At 30.6% G+C, this 24,075-nt stretch overlaps 2 protein-coding genes across 2 annotated transcripts; one reads left to right on the plus strand and one right to left on the minus strand.

Annotated features, from left to right (window-relative positions):
- The first annotated feature begins 337 nt into the window (after window positions 1–337).
- Window positions 338–23,139, plus strand: LOC106649744 (inositol-pentakisphosphate 2-kinase). The gene is made up of 8 exons (XM_014367334.2): window positions 338–743; window positions 17,630–17,813; window positions 17,957–18,170; window positions 19,711–19,904; window positions 20,311–20,691; window positions 21,695–21,886; window positions 21,963–22,225; window positions 22,956–23,139. The coding sequence occupies exons 2-8, from the start codon at window positions 17,736–17,738 to the stop codon at window positions 23,137–23,139; spliced, it is 1,506 nt and encodes a 501-aa protein (XP_014222820.1). The 5' UTR covers window positions 338–743; window positions 17,630–17,735.
- On the minus strand, window positions 14,545–17,149 carry LOC106649772 (protein Tob1-like). The gene is made up of 2 exons (XM_014367376.1): window positions 16,899–17,149; window positions 14,545–16,819 (listed from the first exon to the last, which is right to left on the minus strand). The coding sequence occupies exon 2, from the start codon at window positions 16,695–16,697 to the stop codon at window positions 15,894–15,896; it is 804 nt and encodes a 267-aa protein (XP_014222862.1). The 5' UTR covers window positions 16,698–16,819; window positions 16,899–17,149; the 3' UTR covers window positions 14,545–15,893.
- Window positions 23,140–24,075: the final 936 nt, after the last annotated feature.

A 24,075-nucleotide genomic window follows, 5' to 3' on the forward strand; every position in this document is an offset into this window, starting at 1 on the left:
AATTAATTAAGAGCTCAAGAAGTATTGTCGGCCTACTGTTAGCGTAAAAAAGGCAAAATGAGATATTATTGTGACCGAAAAATCTCAGATTATTAATTTTTTTTTAAATTCAATAACGCCAACTCCGCCATTAAAAAAAGGATGAAGATACAATCTTTTGGAAATAAAAGATTTTTCAAGTCTAGCCGCAAAAGTTCCTGTCCTCTGAAAACGTACGTAAAATTATAGAGTAGCGCCCCTAAATAACCCCGTTCGTTCATACATCAAGATCTAAACATGTAGAATGTTTCGAGCGTAAAGCGCGCGCGATAATCTAGCATAAAGAATGTAGCTCAGATCATAATTTCGGTCGAACAACTATGTATCAAATCTTATTAAGCTACTAGTGTAATATAATACTTAGTTGTAAAAATAATTTTATTGCTATTTTACAATTACAATGAAAAATGTGCGATATTAAGTGTTGTGACGTATGTTTATGCTTTTCAAGCAGACCACATTATCTGTGCAGTGTTTGTTTTAGTAATAATAGTTTAACAGTGTTAAGGACGGTTATAATATAGCATCATTTGTGATACATTGTTATAAATCGTTGATCGATTTTTTTGTTCTACAGTTGATATTAGAATGTCATATTGTTAAGACACAATTGTTATGAGGATCTAATTTGATAAACAAGTCTGCTTCAGTTTCAACGTCACTACTACATCATTATTTTCCGCAGTAATTTGAAAATTTTAAAGGTAAGCCTTCTCTTACAAAACTATCCTCCAACTACTTTCAATCAAATTATTGAGTATCTTTTAAAATTCATAATCAATACAGATATTTATCATATATTATTTGAGGTTATCTTTACGCTTTGTGCTGATGGCAAAGCAGGTTCTGGTAATGCATTTATTTTTTTTTAACACTGCGTGCGCGAAACACGGGCTTTCTAACCTTAAATCGTCAGAAAACCCTAGTTTCTCGCAAGCAGAGTTAAAAAATATCGTTTGCAACTAGTCCGCGAGGAAGTTGACTCACCCAGGAGTCTTTGCACCCTCGCTACGCTCGGGTGAAAACAACTCCTGGATGAGTCAACTGCTTCGCGCATTTGTTACAAAATATACTATTTTAAGTACATGTTGATATATTTTTGAATTAAATTTTTTATATTTTTTAAAACATCAAATGAAAATCTCAGAAATATTGTTTGGAAATATTCATTTTAGTCTGATTTCGATATTTCTTCAAAGTAACAAATTAAAAAAGAAAACATTTTTCCATATAATTGATTGTCATTAAAAAAAAAGAAAACATTTTTCCATATTGATTGCATTAAAAAAAAAAAGAAAAAATGGAACTTACAGGAAAATGAAGTATGAAAAATAAAAATAAATTTTATTCACTGCAATGATTCAATCGTATATTATGACCTTTTGTAGTAAAGAAAATCTCTGTATTACCGTCGTGTCTATAGTTGAGCAACAAGTGAAATGCAGATTCCAGTTTAATCGACCTCGAGTAATAATTTAAGTTGTTTACTAAATTAATTCATGCTTATGTTTGCTTTCGATTTCTCTGACTGATTACATTTATTTTTTTTCGATTACATTTTAGAATATATTATCGATCAAAACAAAATGTTTCAAAATTGTAATCTCGAGTAGTCTATATCCTATAGCTTCGAAAAATGACCATCTTGTGTTTCTCTGGTCGGGATGAATCATGCTTTATGTAAACGATTATGGAACGTCCAAACTGCTCCCGCATATCCTATATGAAAATCTGCGCTGTTTCCAAACTTTCTATATTCAACACAATACTGTTCACTCTACTCAGCTGGAGTAGCTACAGGTTTTGACTTGTTTATACTTGTGCGTATCTATGTTTTTCTTGCTCTTTCTCATATTCGTAGAATCATTAAATTTGCACAAGATGATGCCTTATTTGTGTAACTATATTTTAATATAAATGTAAAAAAAAATAATGTAGTTCTAATTTAGACATTTTATTTTAAAAGCTTGAAACTGTTTTTATGAATTTTTGTAAATTTTCTAATTTTTAATGTATTGACGCACTTGATATTAGTGAGTATACTCAGAACGTTCATACCTAGCAGATAGATTTGATTATTTTGTCTTGTATCGACCACAAGAAGGCTACATATAGATTTCTGTAATATTCGAAACTTTTTTTACTGAGTTGTAGTGTCCAATCTAGTAATAGCTAATGAATTTAGGAAAGATAGTCTACAATCAAATTTACAAATAAATTTTATTTTTAATGGTATTAGTCCGCCAATATAGTTTGTTTTTTATAATCAGTAGCTCACTGACTATTTCAATTGACTTTTTCTTTCGAAAAAATTTCAAAGTGACCGAAGCCTTCTTGCCTTTCGAAAAAAAATATATATATTCTTTTTGTGCACTTTTAAGTGTTTGTTTGTAAAAAAATGTAGCACGTGTGTTATGCTGTTGTTGAATGTCGAAAAACGTTGCAGACATTTTGAAAACAAGCTTATTTACTCGTCGCATTTATATATATGTTTACGAATATTTTTTATCTGCAAAATGCACAAAGTTAACTAATTTTGTCTTTATAAGATTATTCATGCGATAAATATTTTCTAGAGAAATACAAAACCAATTATTATTTACGTAAGAAAGCATGTGGCATCGCATAAATTATTAGTTCAATTGCAATAATTTTCTTTAGACTTTATTTTTAGATTCCACAGAATCCACGTAAACAAAACATATAAAGGATTCATATGAACGATCAAATACGTTTCACTCTTCAATATCACGTGATAGTATTTGTTCTTAGCAGTATATTAGTGACTCATCTCACTCAATTTTATCTTCTCTTCTTTGTTTTATTTGCCTCTAAATGAAAAAAATACTGCGCAATTTTTCGCTGAAAATTTTCATCGCACGTTTTGTTTATTTTCATTGAACAATTATTATTAAATAAATATCATTAATTGAAACAATAATAATAAATATTAACGTAAGAAGGCATCACTTTATTACCAAGGTTTCGTAAAATGGGTTCAATTTTGCTTTGACCAAGTTTGTGTTTTTTAACAAAACTGTATTAATTACAGTGTTACTTATGAATGTTGATGGTTATGATGGAACAAAATGAATGGCAAAGAATACGATGTTTTGAACAATTCTGGAGTAAAGAGCATGAGAGGAGGCGTGCGTGACGATCTGCAGGTTTCGCGTAGCAAATGGCAACAGCGCCTGCTCGTATATGTATATAATTATATGAGTGTGAGTGTGTCTGCTTGTATATGCAGTACAGTGCTCAGAAAGCTCGACCGCACGTATATAACGCACACAGACAAATTCGCACACACGCACACACATACACATAATCACTTAGGTACGTAAACACTTCTACCCTACCACTCTTATTTTCTGTCTGCTATCAAGGTTGAATGCACATACACAAACTTAGCCGGCTTTCTTTCCCATGTACCCTTGAACTATAGAACACGCATATACAGACTGTCTTTTTTTCTCTGGCTTTTTTTTACCTGTACCTGCTATTCTTTTCTTATTATTTCTATTGGATGTGATGCAGCGTATTTACTGCGTTTCTGCTATCATTCACGTGTGTTTTACATTTATAAACAGCTATCCAGTTTTACGTCAAATGATACGATACAATATTTTATTTTATTTTTATAAAAAAAAATTATTTTGGAACTTTCTTTTTAAAAAGGACAATCAAATCTCTTTTTAATGTTACGCTTTCTATTAAAAAGAATAAACAGCTTGTTTGAATAGACAATTTTATAATTGCATGTAAAAATTTTTTTACTATCAAATGTAGTAACATTTTTTATTATTTTAATATTGTCCACATAATTCCATCAACAGAAAAAAAATTATGAAGCATTAATTATATTTTTTTTAAATATATTAATTTTACAAATTGTAATTTAAAAAGAAAAGTTGAAAGTTTATGCAAATAAAACGCATAGTTTTTAATATTTAAAAATTGGAACTTATTAATTAAACTTATAAATGGAAGCAATGAACTTTTAAATTGGCGCTTTGTGTTATTTCAAAATGAAAAGTGAATAATGCAGAATCTAGTTTCTATCAAAAAAAAATTTCAAGATCATTTTTTGAACTTACGTGTATTTGAAACGACTCACAAAATGATAATTAAGATGATTCAGAATCGATAAGAAACTTATTCGTGTACATCAAATAAAAAATGAAGTTAAACAATTTTTTATTTACATACTTTTTTGGGTAGAAGAGTTTTTAATGCCTTTGTTTTAAAATAGAAAATACTCTAAATGCTAGCTTATGAATGCCTTATAAAGAATCCTTATAAACATACATCCGATTTTGGAGTCTGAAGTACGTGCTGTTCAACGCGTAACTTTTGATGCATCAGCTGTAAGCTATAATGTTTATATTGGAACCTTCATTTTAATCATATTTTATAAAATATGATTGAGCGATTTTATTTTTGGCCTTGTTTAGATTTGATGTTATTAAGTAGTATACTTTTCTTTTCTGTCTATAATAATAAAGTGTGACGTCAAAAATAGCATAGTTTTTTTATTGGGACAACTAATCAAAACACTAACAAACAGGCTTCAATAATTTTTGAATAAAAAAAATTGTCACTCAGAAATCATTTGTTCACTCGATCTTTAATGATTATTTTAATTTTTTAATCGCCATACGTCACACGCTGAACACTTCTTGACATACAAAGTCAAACCCGATCAAAAATATGCAGTGCATTCTGATAAAACCCAGACAAAGAACCACGAGGCACAATGCACGAAGTAAGCGCATCGCAAAATGAACGAGTTTTAGCTAAGAGGGGTGAAAGCGGAAGATATGGAGATAGAGAAAGAAAGACAGAGACAGAGAGTGAAAGACAAGATAGGGGAAAGGAGACTGCAATTTTACACGATGATATTTTGTGGGGGAAGAAGCCGTGCTGCAATGGCTACGTCCGTAAAGATGAGTATCTTATGTAGGTCTGAGCAACCTGTTTTAAAGCTCCTTCTTTTCTTCAGATTTGGTTGTTTTTCTGCTTCAACCATGACTTAGAAACTGCAAGTGACGCCTTCTATATGCACAGTGTATATGTGGGTGATGGTCATACACATAGAAAACTGCAAAACTAAAAAATCGATCTAACTCACCTATTATTCATAGTTTCGAACTTAATATTATTTTGAAAATTTAAAAACCCGAGAATAATAAATTAAAAAAGGAAAAGATTACTTTGAAGTAATAAATAATAATAATACATAGTAAGGAAACGTCAAAAAACATAATAAAATGATGACTTAAATTTTCTTAAAATTAATATTTTTCTGAAAAGCTTTATCACGTCAGAAGAAAAAATTACCAAATGAAATAATTTCCAAAATTATACTTATTATTTCAAAGACGTTATTGAAATTGATGTGATTTCTAAATCATAAATGATTGCAATGCAGAAATAAAATAAAGGTTTCTAATCCTTTGCTAAAAGGTCTTCTTTTAAAAAATCGTATACTGTTGAGTAAAGTTCTGTATTTTTGGTTAATATAATTTGACGTTGCAATATCTATATTACGATTTTCTACATTTTCAGAACCTTTATTGTCGAAACTAAAAATTAACATAAAAAGTTATCTTGGTTCAATTTTCAAATTTTATATGTAAACCAAGTTTGAATTTTCGTTGAACGTCATAATAAATATACACAATGTAATTAATTTATAATCGGCCTGCTTTAAGTCATTTCTATTCATTCACCTTGTTTCTAATTGAGAGAAATGTGAAAAAAATCAAAATTTCGTGTTTCTATTATGCTCGCGATAGACAACCTGTTGAGTATAACTTGTTATTTTGACGAAGGTGACTCTTATCCTTTTATTTAAAAAATGCTCATATAATGAATAAAATTATAAATTCACCAATTTAATTGATTTCAATTTCAGTTAACAATTTCAACTTCAACAATTGTACATTGAATATAAAAAAACCAAACGCTCTTGACGAAATAATAAAATATTACTCATTTGATACATTTGACTAATCGTTTACGTACAATTAATCAACCATCCAAGTAAATAAAGTCTTCGAATGATGATTTTTTAAATAAATTTGCAAACATTTTTGTAAGCTGTCGAATTTATCGAAAAAATAAAGTCATGAGTAACACCGTTTTCTGTAAAGAAAGATCCATAACGGCAATGGTGGTATTATTTCACTGTACGTGCCAGGGCGCGAGAGTTCATTCACTTCAACCATTGCATTCAATAAGGTTGAGAAAGGTGCGTTGAAGCTCGTATGCAAAACGCGATGATTAAAAACACATATATTTGTATTTTATTTCTAAAATCATCGATTAATTCAAAACTTAAGTTATTTATAAAAAAGTTTTTTTTTAATTTTTTTTTATTTTTGCATACTTTTCGTCATTTTTGTCAACAAGAGCCCCCTAATTCTTAATTCGTTGGTCAAGGTATATCTGCATAAGTTCATAAGATAATGTAAAAAAGGGAAAGAACAAGCTAAAACTTGTGTGCATATATCGATCGGCATAGGGAAGGGGGCAGTAACTGGTTTCCAAAACCTACTGCTGCGGTGCTTGTGCAGTATGAAGGGCGAATAAAAGGGTCCTAAATAATGTTCGCGATGCTGGTACAGGAAATATTGCAAAGTTTCAACAATTTTCGTTTTTGGTTTCGAATATCAACATGATTATTTTTTCTTTAGGAAATAATTATTTATTTGTATTTTTATCAGAAGTTTAAGACGAGCTATCAAAATTCATCATTTAATTTAAAATAAACGTAATCTCGAGTCCTTATTATCAATTTTACTAAAAAACTATTGTGTCATTGTAACCTGTATTTGCTCTCATGTCAGTTTTAAAATAATTCTAAAGGAGCGTTTTCATAATTTGGGTATAGTGAAAACTCATTTTAATACGTGTTTTTTTTTTCTTAAAATACACCTTGTAAGATCCTTAAATTTTCGGGCATTGAATTATCGCAGTAAAAATGTAATTAATTCTTGTGTGCGTGTGTGAAAACTTGTGTTTTATATTCGCTTTGCAAAGCTCGCGAAGCTGCACTTCCCAAGTAGATATGTAATGAAAACACACTGCTGTAAGAGTCTGGTTACTGCTATCAACGAGCTGGAATATTATATGGAGCTGCGTGCGGCAGATGGTGAATCGACCCACAGCTGTTGCGCCACGCATCATGCTTTGTTGGGCCCGCTCCCTACTCGGGGGGCATTCATGTCTAGCCAGTCACCATGGTTCTTTATGTGTTACGTGCATACATATGTATATGTTTCTGTGTACGTGTGTATATGCGTATTAAAATGGATATCTTTCTCTACGCGCTTGCCTCGCATCATACCTGACGACGCTGGCAAAAATATATCTCAGTCATTATGCGATCACGTGCACGAGCTGCAAGCTTTTTTCGCTAATATGCTCTGCTTTTATCTATTCATGTGGTCTGCGCTCATTTTCGGTCAACAACTCGTGTATAAGCACATCTATGTTTTGTACGTGCCATGGCTCCTCGTCCAATGGTAACTGCAGTAATTCGATTTTGATGCGTCGAAAAAATATGAGCAAAAACCTGTGATAAAGTAAAAGGTCGAGAAAAAACATCGCATAGTATATTATTATTAATTTGTATGTCACGAAGGTGCCAAGATATTTTTAGGGCAAATGGACGCTTGAGTTACTCCAGTTGTATTTTATAGTTACTGCGTTACGCTATCTTCTCAGAATGACGCGAACAAAAGTGTTCTTGGTTGAGAGTAATGGCTGCTATTTCAAATTACAAAACGTCACAGCTACGTTTTTTCAAGTTAAATTGAGAGTTAAAAAACGTTAATTATAAACTAAATTACTAATCGTAACTCAACAAATTTTTTGACTGCAGAATCCAAACTCTTAATCTAAAACTTCAAAATACAAACCTCGTTTTTTTACAAAAAAATGTATCAATAAGCAATACTTGCGTTTTTCGCTCATTTTCGGTTGTGCTCGGTTTATTATACTGAAGCATTAAAAATAAATTTGTATTAAAAATAAATGAGAAGTGAGCAAACAAAAAATATTCTATGCACGCTAACATTCACACCTAGGCAAATGACTCGCATATAGGTATATTTCACTGCTCAAAAAGCGTGTTTGTGCTGAGGACTGCTATAGAGGAGGGCATCGGCTTTTCGAAATGAAAGCCGAAACTAGCTATGTCTGCGAGTTATATATATATAAATATATGTTATGTGTGTACGTCTCTCGCTTCGCAATTCGCAAACGAGTGACGGCAACAGCGCCTCAACTACTTACAGATAAATATACACACACACACACTCTCTCTCTCTCTCTCTCTTTCTCTCTCTTTCGCGCACGTACACACACTATAAACATGAGATATATTTCACCTGGAAACAGCACCAGCATTAGTTCTATATTCGAGAGATCATGAGAATTAGAATCGTGTATACCTATGAAATGCATGTTTATTATGCATTTTTCCACTACAATACCTATAATACATTATCGATGGCTGTCCCATAGAAAGCCGATTTTTAGCTTTAATCATAGTATCGAACGTTTGATGCTTTATTTCAATATTCATTTGAAAAATGTTGCAGAACAGGTTTCAATTCATATAACTATTTTCATGTAGCACTAACTTATTCTGAACTTTAAAAGTACGACTTTTATTTAGTCAGCATATCTATTCGCTTTTTAAAATTTTTTTCGAGAATGAAGATCATAAGAATTTTATGATTGAAACTTGAATACAAGAACAGCAACTTGCATACGTTTTTCAACATATTTTATTCAATTGCATATATTATTGAAAGATGAAAATTGTTATTGTATACACAAAAAGGCAAAAATACTATACAAATAAAAATTCATTAGGCTTTCAAAAAAAGATTTATCAATTAAATTCTATCGTGCTATCGAAATATTTTTTTAAATTAACAGAATTTTAAAATATTTATCCACTTTTTTAATTAAAATCAACGTTGAAGAGAAGCTACATATATCTACATATATCTCTATAGGGAATAGAGATTGTAAACGTTACTTTGAAAGTGCAGAAACCTACTTTTACCAAGCCCAAGATTGTCATCACAAAGGTCCATGAGAAAGCAAACACATTAGTAAACATCAATTTGGTATGAAAATTAGCATAGAGCATGTATTGATTAACTTTTTAAATTTATTTTAATGCTTTTTTTTTATTTGGGCTTGGTTAATTACTCAAAAATTATTTTTAGTTTTTTTCGGGTGCGTATAAAAATATAAGGCTCCGTATCAGTGTTTTTTTGAAAATTTATCACAATTGAAATTTGCCTTCATCATTATTATTTAAGAACATGTAGAGGCATGAAGTAGTTCTTTTTTTCGCGAATAGCGCATGACATGGACAACTTTTGTTCGAGCATCTCTTTGTGAAAGTTTAATACAGAAGAAATTTTATTTCCATTCTTTGCACGAACTTCATTTTAAAGTACATGAATAAAAATTGATCCAGGTACTACCTGATCATATCCACTTCACCCACATGGTTAGACACTTTTTTCTGCTGTAGAGAAATTCTAGCTGAACAGTTGAAAGGAATAAAATGGATAGATCTTAACATTATTTTTTGGTCCTCATCTTCGAACACTAGGACAGCCCTTTCTCGCTTAAACATTTTTTAAATCAGTTTATTAATATCATCCTCATTGATTTTATTTAAAAAATAGTGAACATTTATATGACAGTTTTTCAAAATTAGTTTCTGTTGCATCAATTGAAGCAATAATTTACCATCAATTTTAATATAATCATTTATTCTATTGAAAACTATGAAAAAAAAGTTTTTCAAACATAACAACAGTGCTATAAAATGTTGTAAGATACTCGTGCCATAGGGACACTTTTCGGCCCAGCTATTAGGACCTTCGCTGCGATCGAGCCCTAAACTACGCCGTGCCAAAAAGTGTTACTTATAGCACTTGTATCGTAAATTACTATTATTTGACTTTATTTTGAATTGCACCACTGTATTTTTCCATGATGCATACTTTAAAATGTTTTTTAGTCACTTTTAACCATAATTAATATTTCTTCCGAAACTTTGCCCGGTTACATATTTCGCACTAGATAAAAAACTTGATGATTATTAAAAAAAATTATCGAATGTCATTTAAATATACTTGAAAAGCCCAAAACACTTTAAATAGTAATTAAAGACAAATTTGATTTAAAGAAATTTATGTTATGATCAGTGATGCTTTCTCTCGGTCAATTTATGATTCGTCGTACGTTTCAAATTGGCATATTGAGTAGCTCTGCGTGTTCTTTGGTGACTTTCTCAAGAGTTTCATTTTATTATTAAATTGTTTTCTACAAATTTCATTCAAATGTTTTATAAATAATTAAAAATCGTTTTGAAATATATAGAGTACTATAAAGTAAAATTTGAATGAGCCATAAAAAATAATTGTATTTATTAATGAAATGTGACTCAAGTATAGTATATTAATGGTTTAAATTCGTACTTTATTTTTTTTTGTTCCTTAGACGTAAACAAAAACAGAATTGGTTATTTTAAAGGGTGAATATTTTCAAATGCAGCGATGCCTATAAACGGATTAGGAAAAAATTGATATAATAGTAATTGTATGTAAGCACTGTCTAAGGTGTATTAATTCTTAAATCGGTGTATAATCTTGTAGTTTATTAATCTATGCAACGAAACGTTGTTCAAACACTGAGTTGCTACACGGCTGCAAAACAGAACCAGCGTAGAGATCATTGTCATCAGCATCATGCAGTACCGCTGTGCAAAAGCGGACCGAAAAAAGGCTTCCCACGTTGCCACATGTACGCGAAAGCAGCAGTAGCTTGTGGCATACAGCGGAGTATGAGGGTGCGGCAGTGCGGCTTCCTGCATGCGCGCACACTTTCTGCGCGTTTTACATGTATCTATATATGTGTATGTGTATTTTGTATTTTCCCACAATGCAGACCTTCCCCTTACGGGGTAAACCAAGTGACCCGCTATACGTGCAACTCACTACTCTACCACAGGACTATTTTTAATTTTCTGATTAATAAGATATTATGAGGATCTAGTGTTACATTAATTCTTAGTTTCGTCAACAGTTGCATTTATTTACGAAAATCTAGTCAAAACCCGAAGTAGGCCTACAAATATAGATTACATTACCGATTGTATTTTGCAGTGCATACAAAAAAATTAGAGTAAAACGAAAAGTAGTATTTCTGTGAGCAACGGTACTTCATGGAAATAACGCTCACGATTTAAATGGAAATTTTGCAGGCGCACTTTCTTATTTGGCAACGACTCATAGTACTTTGTATTTGCGCACTACTGTTGATTTCGTGCGCAGGAGGACTTACACTGTTTGTGCTTGTTGTTTCAGCTTTATTTCATACTGCTTACAATTTTTTCGTGTTCTTTTAATTTACAATTATGTATTTGCAGATATAAAATGATTCGATTCTGCAATATTTTATCGTCGTGTTGTTTATTGAGAGCATCAAATACTTGAAAAGATAAATTAAATGAATTTTTTTTTAAATATAATATTCAGCATCGAACTTTATGCATGGTATCGGAAGGAAACGCGATAGATTCATGTGGTAAATGCATCCGATTTATGGTTTATATAAGCAATCAGGCAAAAACATGTTAATAATTACGTATTTACGTATTTTATACCGAAAATAATTGAAAAGTTTATTAAGTGTTAAGATTTAATTTAATTTTGTTTCCATCGGAATTACGTATTTAAGCTTGTCAAATAAGTAATGTAAAATTTTACTAATTTTATATATGCAAATTTTCAAAGATCTAAAAATACATTAAAATTATGAAGGATGTTTCTTAACTTTTGTTTATCGAAATGGGTGTTTGAAATCAGTTAATCGTATTATTATTATACTTTGTACAAAACTTGTCACACATAAATTTACAATGAGAAAGTTTATTAATAGTGCCCAAATATTCTCTGACGAAAAAAAACATTAAATTAATGTTACTTCTATCATTATCAGCACATTAATGTCTCATTTATATTATTGTATGTTAAAATTAATTTTATCGAATTTATCGAATTTATAAAACAAGAAGTGTTATAAGCAACTTTTCATGTATTTATACAAGTTGAGCTTGGTACTTGGAGCAGGTCATGCAGATATTGGGTAGTATACTGATCTAAATGCAGAGATAGTGCAACAGCTAGGCCTTTCACCGCATTAGAGCCAACAGAATCCCTATAGCACAGTGATCAAAGAGCAAGAGCATCGATCGTTGTATGATGTGTGAATACAGTGACCTGAGCTATAATATGCTGTGACTTGAAAAAGTTTAATTTCTTAAAGTATATGAGAAAAAAAATAAATTTTAATAAACACGTCGTTAAAATTATCTTTATTCTGCTTATACTCTCTTATTCTACTCTATAAATAATTATAATTTTTTTTTACGCCTTGACTAAATGTTCACTGGCTTAGGGATCCCATAGGCAAGCTACATATGGTGAAAGGCCTAGCTGTTCTATCTCCACTCATAGGTCGGTGAACAAACTGCACTCAATAGTAAGCACTTCTAGCTCACACAAGTTGTGCCAGAAAACGTAAGAAGTATAGGCTTAACTAAACCGATGAATGCAACCGATGAATGCAACCGATGAATAACTTTACATTTTTCCAAATGATATTATAAACTGGAAAAATATTGGTTTTAATAATTTTTTTATTCACTGTCAAGCTTGGATTTTGAAGATTAATAAAAACAATTAATAACTCTTTTCAATTTAAAAAATTGACTTAAACCATTATGCTTGACTGATAAAGAAAATTATTTTTCTTTTAAAACCCCAATTTGAAACAACCATGATCCTTCAATAGAGAATATTTCATACAGTTTTTCGTGATACTAATTTTCAAATCGTAAATATATGCGTGTATAGTATATGCTATCATAGAACGGGCATGTTACCGTTGCAATATTCCGTTAAGCAGCCTATTTTGCTGCTAGCCTTATATATCCTCTTTCTCTCCCTTTCTTCTGTTTGATTTCTAACAATATTAATTGAGTTAAAATCACAGTCATAAACTAATTTATTTTGCTTACAACAGACCCAAAATCAATCACTTGTTTTTACACTTTTTATAATTTCAAATAAGCATTTATTAGTATATTTTGTAACAAGTGCGCGAAGCAATTGACTCATCCAGAAGTTGTTTTCACCCGATCGTAGTGAGGGTGCAAAGACTCCTGGGTAAGTCAACTTCTTCGCGGACTAGTTGCAAACGATATTTTTTAACCCTGCTTACGAGAAACTAGGGTTTTCTGACGATTTAAAGTTAGAAAAACCGTGTTTCGCGCACGCAATTTAAAAAAACACTTTTAACGCTGATCGTATTTAATAACAATAGAATGTTACTATCACGTGAAAAAAGAGAAAAGCTGCTAAATAGGGTCGATCACATGATATCTTCCATGATGCTATGAAGCTCAAAGTTTGAATTTTCCAAAAAAATATTATCATAATCCACATACAGATAGCAAATGAAAGTCACAGGTAATGTTACTTTTAGAATTATTCTGATTTTTGTCGATAAATTTTATTTGTGCATTTCTATTAAAATTTATTCATTTTTTCTGATAATGGCTCAATTGTTCTAATTTTACAATGAAACAAATATATTGTAAAATTTTATCAAATTTTATTTTTATTTTATTTAAAGATAATTACAACTTTAGTTAGTTATGAAATTATTTCCGGGCAATAATGAATGTTATACGTAGAAAATAATGTTAAGAGAATATTTGTTGGTCGATTTTTGATTTTTAAAATTTTGATGCAGAAATAAAACATAAAATTTTCTTTTACTACCCAATTTACGTTTACTTTTAAAAATAAATTTTCTTTTCAAAGGACAAACATATTAACTTTTGAAGGCCCCGGGATATATCCAAGCCAGTCGATTCCCGAAAATTCATCCCGATTCGTTTTTCAGAAGATAGCGAATCCATCCCGAAAATCAAATTCCAAATTTAGCTTTCATTCCTCTTAAAAGGTTTATGGTGGCTTTCATTTCGATATTCCGTAGGGCGACATGCAGACTCTTATAGTCAAGTATTCACTAGAAGTTAAGAAAATTTGATGCCATAGCTCATTTATTATGAGAGTAAGAAACTGCTGAAAATTCTGATTCGTTTTCTTTGAGGTAATAATAAATTACTTTTATGTTCAATCAATTGATTTGAATCTGTATAAAATATGTTCCTATCAATAGTTAAATCATTGCAAAATTAATTATTTCGATGAAATTATTTGTAATACTACGGCCTAAATAAATTCAAAAACAAGATATTTTCTTTATATAATTATTTAGACGCTAATATTTAAGATTCAAGTCGAGAAAATATTTATATTTTAATAGAGCATACAAGATAATTAAAATTATTCTTAATTTAAATATGACGAGGGTAAATGATAATTCATGCTGTAATTATTTTTAAGTTTATAGAAAGTTTATTCATTTCTGATCATCACAGACAAAATTGATTATAGATAATTTTTTTAAAATTATAATTCATATTTCTTCATTACAGTTAAGAATAAAAATATTACATTTGATCAGTCCCTGTGAAAAATATATCAAGAGTTCAATTTCATCCATAAAAAAATGTATCAGCGATTAAATTTGAGCATATGTAAATGATTCAATTTACACCAATCAGTCTGTACGCTATCCTCTCTTGTGAATGACATTTTTCATTCTTCCACGTCCGAGAGAACTATTTATATATTATAAAATTCACGATACATTTGCTCTCATTATTAAAAATGAAAATATACACATATTTTTCAATCGTTAAACATACATTTAAATCAAATTACATACTTTCTCCATCCCGCGAAGAAAAATCACAACTGCTCCGTTTCTGTCACATAGTATCATTTGTTAACTTATACAAAATATTACATGAAAAATTCATATCGATGAACTAACCATCTTATGTACACATTCCTCTGTTTCAGTGATGACACTTTATTGACTTGATAACACTATACATTTCACCATATGCACATACTAGCTATGTAAAACTGAATATTTACTAGAGGTGAGCATAGACTGATGAGTTGTTTTCACTTGATGTGTTTTCGATACAAATCTTTATAAAAACGAATTTTCAAATACCATTGTTTATACAACAAACTATGAATAATATGTACGTTTATCGAATGTTTACAAATCGAATATTTAAAAAAATTTATGTTTTCATTCCTGCTGTTTGAATTATTTTCTTTAAGGAGATCCGTACCTCAGCTCAAAAATAAAAATTTCGATCCAGTTTTTTGAAACTTCTAGTTAATATTTTTTTAAAGGGCTCCATGGCGACCTTCATCTTGATGTTTTTAAGGTCGCTTTCAGAGAAATATTGAATAGAAGTTTCAAAAAACTGGATCAAAATTTTAATTTTTAAGCTCGGGTACAGATCTCCTTAACTGACGCTATTTTTACTAGGGAAAAATTTATGAAATACAAGGATTCATTTTCATTTTTAATTGTTACATGAGATCAATTTATTGTTAGGATCATGCTTTCTTGTATACGAAATTCATGATTTTTATATTTATCTTATATACATTATTTATGTACACAGTTCCAAGAGAAAAATGAATTAAAAATTTTCACATCTACCAATACAACATTTTCGTTAATGTACATTATAGCTAAATAAACGTTTTTTATAAGAATATATACTTTTATCTTATTAAGAAGTAAGATATGTCTAATAATAAATGTGCATTGATAGATCATGAAATTACGATGTCAATGATGTAATGACCATTTTAACTGGAAACATAAGTATTGTTATTGCAATGAATATTTATATTATTAATATCGCTGCTGAGAATGTCCATGGCACCACAACCATATTGCGGTGTGGATGGTTGCGATGAGATTCTTACAGATGGTGTAAAATGAACCATTTCTCCGTTAACGTACGTGAAAAAGTATGGACGCGATGAAACTGTTGGCACTGGACGCGCGATGTATTCAGCTTTCTTTGTTGTCGAGTTAGCTCGTGGAGATGGATGAAAAGGTGGGCTAGAAGCGTTAAGTTTACTGGGGCTTACGTTGTCGTGGCGCTCTTGACTCGTATTTTGCTTCTCAAGATCAATTTTAGGAGAACTGGGTAGTGATGAATCACACTCATTCGCGGTGCTGACTTTGTCGTTTTTCACAACCTGGATGTTTTTAGGCTTGGAATTATCGACATAATCGCTTTTTTCGGAAACACCATCGAAGAGTACACATGTTGAACCATTTTCTCCAATACGATAAGACACATGGCTAGGATCTATCCAAATAGTTAATTCTGTTGGATAGATGGTACGAAGATCGTTGATTTCGATACCAGCAATGCTACCAGCTTCGACCACCACAGGATCCATTTTCGTATTGATTCGAATGCATCGAAATGCACTTCCTCTAGTTGGTTTCTGAGGATACCAATGCCCGCTAAATCTTTTTTCAAGAACTTGAATTAAAGATTCTTTAAAGCTTATCAGTTGATTAAGCTTTAAAGAACTTTTTTGGTCGTTCTTAAGTTTTAGCAATAAATCTGCTGCCAGTGTTACTTCTCTCTTCATTGTGCTGCTGAGTGTATATCGTATTCGATGATGACGTAAATGAAAAGTTTCATTAAAATTTTTTTTGAAACTGCGTATGAATGTCGGGTACTCTCAATGAGCAAATCTTGATTTCCTTAATTCTTGAACAAAAATTGAATGCATTGAACAAATTTTCAAAACTAGAAAATTTTTTTTAATGTATTTTCTCGACTATTTTACTTTCACTTGCACTAAATTGAGTGCAATGTTTCACTACTGAGCCACACACACCAACACTGATTGAAAATTTGATGTATAAATTTTGATATCTAAATGAAATTTCACACACGAATCCAACTTGCACAAAGTTTTCAGGTGAATCTTACTATTAAACCAAATTGAAATATTGAAAAAATTTTGTGTGCCACTCACAAACTGTGTGGCGTATATTACAGAGATGTTTTCTCTCTGACAGCCGGAAGCTAAGTGAGTGCTTGCTGTGTACGTAAAGCCAACTAACCAAGTCTGTCTTTGTTCTAGGAGCTATAGGAAAAAGGGGGGGTACATCGCAGGGTGTGATAGTGGGGATTCCGGCATCAACAAGCATCAAGTCTTTCTTTGGTTCCCCCTCTCTTTTGCTCTCTCCTCCTTACTTTTCCTGCCTTTCACTTCTCTCTGACCGTCTGTCTATCTCTCTCCAGCTCTTTCTAGTTTTAATTTTATATAAGTTGCTAGCTGTAAACTCGCTATAAGCTGTATGATATTTTGCTGAGATTTGATGAAGCGCATGCGCCAGACTTTCCCTGCGCATACTCTTATTTCTATACGTATTTTTTTCACTGTCTAGTAACTTTTTTGTCAGATTTATGAATTAGTTTTTAAAATTACCGCCTTTATTTTTTCAGTTCATTACATACTTCGATAAATTAAGAATCAGTATTTAAAGTATGATTTTTTCACGTATGTTACAGAAGTCGTTGGAATTGAAATGTGCCTCACAATGAAAAAACTATAAAAAATGTTTCAAAACGCGTCAATGTTAAATGTATGAAAGGATAAAGATCTATTTTTTTCATTATGAATGGTACTTTTTGGATTGAATTGTGCACTTACCGCGGCGAAGGAAATGCTAATCTTATTGTGGCTTCATCCAAGGTGCGTAATTTTTATAATCTCATATATTAAATATATTCAATTACTTTAATTGATGTCAATTCATAATCGTTTAATACAAAGTATTGTACTAAAACTCGATATTTTTTTATTAAAATAAAATTAACTTGTTTATTATTATTTAGGAACGTTCAGTCATCCGTTTGAAAAAATCGGCCACTGTTGTAAATGAAACAGAAGATTTGAAAAGAGCAGAAAAACGATTGCGTCAAGAGGTAAATTTCATCAAGGGTACCGTTACTGGGTTTTTAGGATTTTATGTGGATGTCCCAGAAATCATACTATGCTCGGAGGTAGAAATAAGAAGATTGGCACAAAAGATTCGAAGTTATAGACCCGGTAAATAAATTTTCCATAATTGTTTCAAATGAGTGTTTCATAAAAAATATTTAGTTCATTCGTAACGTTTATTTAAAATTTAATTTATAAATTGAAGTGTGAAAAATCGATATACGTAATTTTTAATTGATTAACGGAATTCTAAAGTCATTATCAAGTCTTCAGAAGCACTGGAAATGATATTTCAAGTATGATCTCATGATAGATGATTTCATGGTAGAGAAACAACAAAAAAGTATCGATATTATATGCTAGAGTTAACTTTATAATCAGTAATAAGACTGTTCTCTCATAAGACTGATAAATATACAACTAAAAAATTTGATTCTGAATATGTACCAAATTAAATCTCTCTACATGGATCAATTGAAATTCCCATACTAAGGCTGTGCGAGTACCCGAGTTGTCGAGTTCAAGTCGATTCTGGAAAATTCGAGTACTCGAAAAAAACGCGAGTACCCGAAAAAACTCAAATACTCGACTCGAACTCGAGGAAAAAATTCGAACTCAACGAGTCAACTTTTGTCGAGTACTCGCACAGCCCTATCCCATGTACTGTTACGCGAAAGTGTTTAAGAATCAAAGTTAGTCAAATGTACTTCAGGTGTCACGAGTGGATTAAGAGAGTCGGTAATGTAGCAAATATGCTTTTTCTATGCCTATCTAAATTCATTTATACATTTAAAATCTAACGTCACTGACAATGCATGCGAAATCGGACGTTTTGCAACTTTTTTTTTAATACATCCAGTGATAATTACTTTAAGAAGAGTTTTTAAAATTAAGAAAATTGATACGATGTTAAAAATTTATAGCACGATTAAAAATGAATTTGTTGAAAATAAATGATTTGAATCAGAAAATCTCTGTTGTCTTGAGGTTTATAAATCTTGATTCTGATAGTTTACTCAATTTTAATTCAAATTTTTTTAGAAACTTATAAGTTAATTTTTCATTCAAAATTGTTGAAGTTGGTATGTATATTTTTATTCGAAAGTTATTAACAATTTGATTCATTTCATTTACACTTCTTTAAGCCTGCGCATGCTACTTTAAAGAACTCACTAAATTGTCCTCGACAAAAAATTTGAAAGTGAAAAAAATCTCAAGTTATGTTTCTCAACGGATACTGTGCTCGCTAATGCAGAAAAATTTTCTGGTGAACATTACAAAATTTACAAAATGTAAAATTTTTCTCCTTCTTTTTTAACACTTCTGTTCTGAAAGTTCAACCAGGCAATTGTGTATTTCCAAAAAATCGAAAGGTGCTTATGCCGATACTCTCTTTAAAAATCTGTACAGAAACAAAACAACGATTTTTTCATTTTTTGCATATTATTTTTTACGGAATTTTACCTACGTTTGTAAGATTGTGGCAAGATTTCGAAAAACATCCACCAAGCTAGGTTACTTGACGAGAAAAATACATATTTATGAAAACTTTAGAACCATAGTGATTTTTTGAATCACGTTTTTATTCTAGCATTTAGTATTATAATTTATTTTTATTAAACTAACTAGCATTTATTTTTCACATCAGAAAATCGGCTGGAAAAAGATATAATCGGAGGTTATGCTACAAAATATCCAGACTATACTTTTTTATCACACCATCTTTCCATTGCAAAAAACAAGCCAACCTATTGTGTCGAAATTAAGCCCAAACAAGGATATATTTACAACATTGAAAATCAACTGCCTAAATGTCAATATTGTCTAATGCAGTATTATAAGGTAAAGTAAAGTATCAGCATTAGCAAAATAGTAACAACAAAATTACAATTTAATCTTATCCAAAATTTTGTTAAACTTGAAAATAAAATCAGTAATTTTAGAAATTGAGTCATTGCATCATTAATTTTTTTCTCTTCAAATCGCGCTCTTATACTGCAGATCTTATGCATCTCATCAATATTCTGTCATGTAGCTTATCAGACGATTTTTTTTCGCTTTTATTCATAATGTTTTAATAACGTTGAAGTAGAGCATTTTATACCGAAAGATGTATATAAATTCAAAATGCGTATGCGTTATTAGTAGAATGTGGTTTTTGACTAGCAAACTCGTTAACTTTAAAATCTGTAACAGTAGCTGTAATTGTTTTGAATAGTCAATTTATAAATGTATTCTTATTCAACAGGTTGAGAAACGCAACATCGACAGTCCTAGCCAGTATTGCCCGTTTGATCTTTTCTCTGGAGAAGAATTACGTATGAAAAAAGCCTTAGAATCTCTGATGAATGCCCCTCAAAACAATTTTCGTTTATTTAGGGGTGGTGAGTTGATTAATGATATGAAAGAAACATCGATTGAAAAATTGTTAAGTAACTTTTTAAGCAACGAGGATGATTCAAGAATGTTGCTGATAAAAATCATGATGGAAGCCCTCACAAGACCGTTCGATTCCAATAGTAATCCTCCGAAACGTCGATCAATGAATTTTGACGGAATCCAGGTAGCCCGTTCAATTGATGTAAATTTATTGAATAAAGCTAGATCTTTGCTGCAACGTTCGAATCAGGTATAATATAATGTGTTCATAAGTTACATTAATTAATTTATTATAAACACAAAACCTAAACGAAGCAAAAAATTTTCACATTTCTGTATTAGAATCAAAAAATGTGTGAGCCAAATATTAGAAAGCTCTATCTTTGTATGTCACCACTTCGAGTCTGCCATACTTGTCTAATAAAACCAATAGCAACTTCTTCAAATCATTTTCAAAAACTTTGGCTAAAAGTGCACTGATGATATCTACTTCAAACCCATTCGTGGAATAATAAAAGAAATTACTTACATTTTCGAGTTAAAACTATACATGTATCTTGATCTAAAGATCGCTAATGTTGGATCCGACATTTGAAATTTTTAATCGTAAGTAAAAATTCATATTTCAAAGTCAAATACCATTGTGTTATATTATTAGGAATCAAATATCTTAATTTGAGTACAAGTCAACAATGCACAATGTTATAGTAATTTTACACGTGCTAAATAATTTGTATTTTGATAAAAATGTTATCAATTTTTTGTTAAAAGAAAATTGTAATCGTTCTAATTAGAAAATAATTTAATTCAAAAAGACCCTATAATTAAGTCTTTACAATTTCCTGAAATCACATCGTCGCCCCTGAGCAAAAAGGTATCTTTTTAAATTCAGTTAATTCAGTAGAAAAAAACTCAATTCCTATTTTATAAACGAGGACTAAGGCTATTTTTGTCTTCAACTTTAGAAACATACATTTTTGGACTGTGTTGACATGATAATTTGGTAAAATATATATTTATTGGAAACATTATAAATATTATGTATTATTTTAATACATATATTTTTAGTGTATCACAGAATATTTGTTTATTGAATCTTCTAATACAAGTATATTGATATTGTGTGACTGTTCGAGGGAAAATTATTTTACGAATTTCCAGAGATTTTTGAGTTTTGTAAATGAATTTTCTCTGAAATAGTTAAATCCATCGATACATTATACGAATTTTCAAATTATTGAATACGTCAACAGAAATGCCAAATGAAAGAAATTAGTCAAGAGGGGCTTATCAAAAAAGGCTCAGTATTAGAACGGATTTATAAAATGCAGCAGCTTCATGATTGCCCTTCTGATGTCATAATTGCCATATACAACGAATTCATTTTGTTTTTCGGCACCAATGCAGAAGAACTCATTCATGAAGATTTAGCGGATCTTTCTATTGTAAGTTCCATGAAAACATTTTTTCAAAGCAATTCACATAGTACAATTATAAAAATTCTTTGATGTTAATGTGCAGATTTATGCAAGTACTGACGATATTTTCCGAAGCAGAAAAAAACGCTTAGAGAAATGGATTGTTAATCAGAAGAGTGCAATCGGATCGTCCGACAAATTTAAACAAATCTCTAATAATGAACCACTTAACGTCAACCAAATCTTGGAAAAAAGTATCATTGGTTCTTTATCTGTGAATGATTGTTTTGATGTTTTGGGAAATTATCTTTTATTCAGTCTGGCAAGAGATTGTTCGATAATGATGACCTTTCAAGAACTCGATAAGTATGCATAATTTTTTCCGCTATATAAGTATACATTTTTTTATTCAATAAGTCACCAAGTTGTAAAAAAACAGTTTTCAAAAAAGTTACCTGTCAGTAATTTATTGTACTTTTACAACTAATATTGCAATTATCAAAATGATTAGACAGAAAAAATACAATATTAAATTATGATAATTTTAAAGTTGAACAACTAGTCGCTGAACCATCAGTCGGCATTGAAGAAATCGTTGTCGTTGAAACAAGTAATAATATTTAAAACCTTAGTAAATTGATGTATTTTATTTTTCTTCGAGAGCAGCACAACTTTGACTACCGACACATTGTAATATGAAAAAAAGTTTGAAAAAATTTTATCTTAAAATAATGTAGGCATAGAAAAAAGTATTGTCTAAAAAATAGTTAAATGTAAGGGCTTAGAAAAACTTCAGTTGAAAGAATACTCAAAACTCGAGAGCATTGGAGTCGAGTTCAAAATAAACATTTTTCAAAACGTTTTTTGAGGCTCATTTTCTGTAACCATTGTCCTAATGACTTCTGAAGTTATGTGAAGCCACATAAAAAAATTCAAATCTTAGATGAAGAGTTTAAAAATTCAAATTTTACCTTGACGTAGACCTGAGCTCAAAATTTAAAAAAATATGTACTCCTTTTCTGATTCATAAATATTTAGTTCATTAGCCATTTTTATAACGAAAAAATTTGATTAACTTTTACATTTCATTTTTCAGAGAATCACTGGAACATATCGATCCACTGCATATCATTACCGCTTCTGAATCAAAAACTTTTGTATTTGATGTTAAGGTTCTTGATCTTGACTTAAAAAGTTTGTCGTGTGTAGAAAAACATCTGTCTAAAAAAATTGATGTTCTGAAAAGTACCATATCATACTTGGAAAATCAACAAGTATAAAATTGTTTTGATTATGAAATTGTATATTATATTATTAAACGTTATCGTTTTTTAAAATTTATCATTGTGTTATTATTATTATCGCTATAATAAAAAATCTATTTTCCATAAAGTTCGAAATTGCGACTATAAACAGATCTAAATAGGTAACTCTGTATGGGTTTTGCTGTAATTACAGTTTTTTAATTCAACTTAATTCGTTCTGTTTGGGAATAGGCTGAAAATTTTTTCTGTATAATTATTTTAGCAGTTTAAAACTAATTGACTAATCTCTCATAATTGTTGCATTAAACACAATAAAATAATGAAAATAGAAAAGTATAGAAAAAGACTTACTTCGCGATACATGAAGTTATGAATTTTATGACAGTCCATTCTTATTTGGATCGAACCTTTCATTCACGACGGACTGAACCATTTTCATGAATGGTGCAGTGGGACATGCGCTGCGAAACTCGACAACTGTCATACCTTGCGCCGAATCTTTTTTCGCGCGTAACTTATTTTATGCCAAACATTGGGCCTATCATCTAACGTTGAGCTAAAAAATTTTTTTCGTTACCAACTTGATAATGCATCGATTAATTAGAAGAGTTGACCTGATCATTAAGTGGTATTCATATTATTTACACACAGGAGAAAATATTTATATAGAAAGTTTGTGGCGAGCTTGAGAAAATTTTGAGCTCAGTAGTAAATATTTAAATATGAATGACGGGTGGTCACGCTCATCGGTACAATCTCATCTTTATGAAAGCATGTAGATTCGGGAGTTGCGAGTATATAGTTGCAAGCTGCCAAGCATGAGGCACTATCGTACATTACAAGTAGTAGGTATATAGAGGACTGAGGAAATTGTAGCAAGGGAGTTGGAGGAGACTACACTCATTACATATAGATATGTATAAGAGAGTAAGCGTGAGCAAGAGAGAGAGA

Source organism: Trichogramma pretiosum, unplaced genomic scaffold (assembly GCF_000599845.2).
Source record: "Trichogramma pretiosum strain Unisexual culture from Peru unplaced genomic scaffold, Tpre_2.0 scaffold44, whole genome shotgun sequence".
In the NCBI taxonomy this organism is placed as follows: Eukaryota; Metazoa; Arthropoda; class Insecta; order Hymenoptera; family Trichogrammatidae; genus Trichogramma; species Trichogramma pretiosum.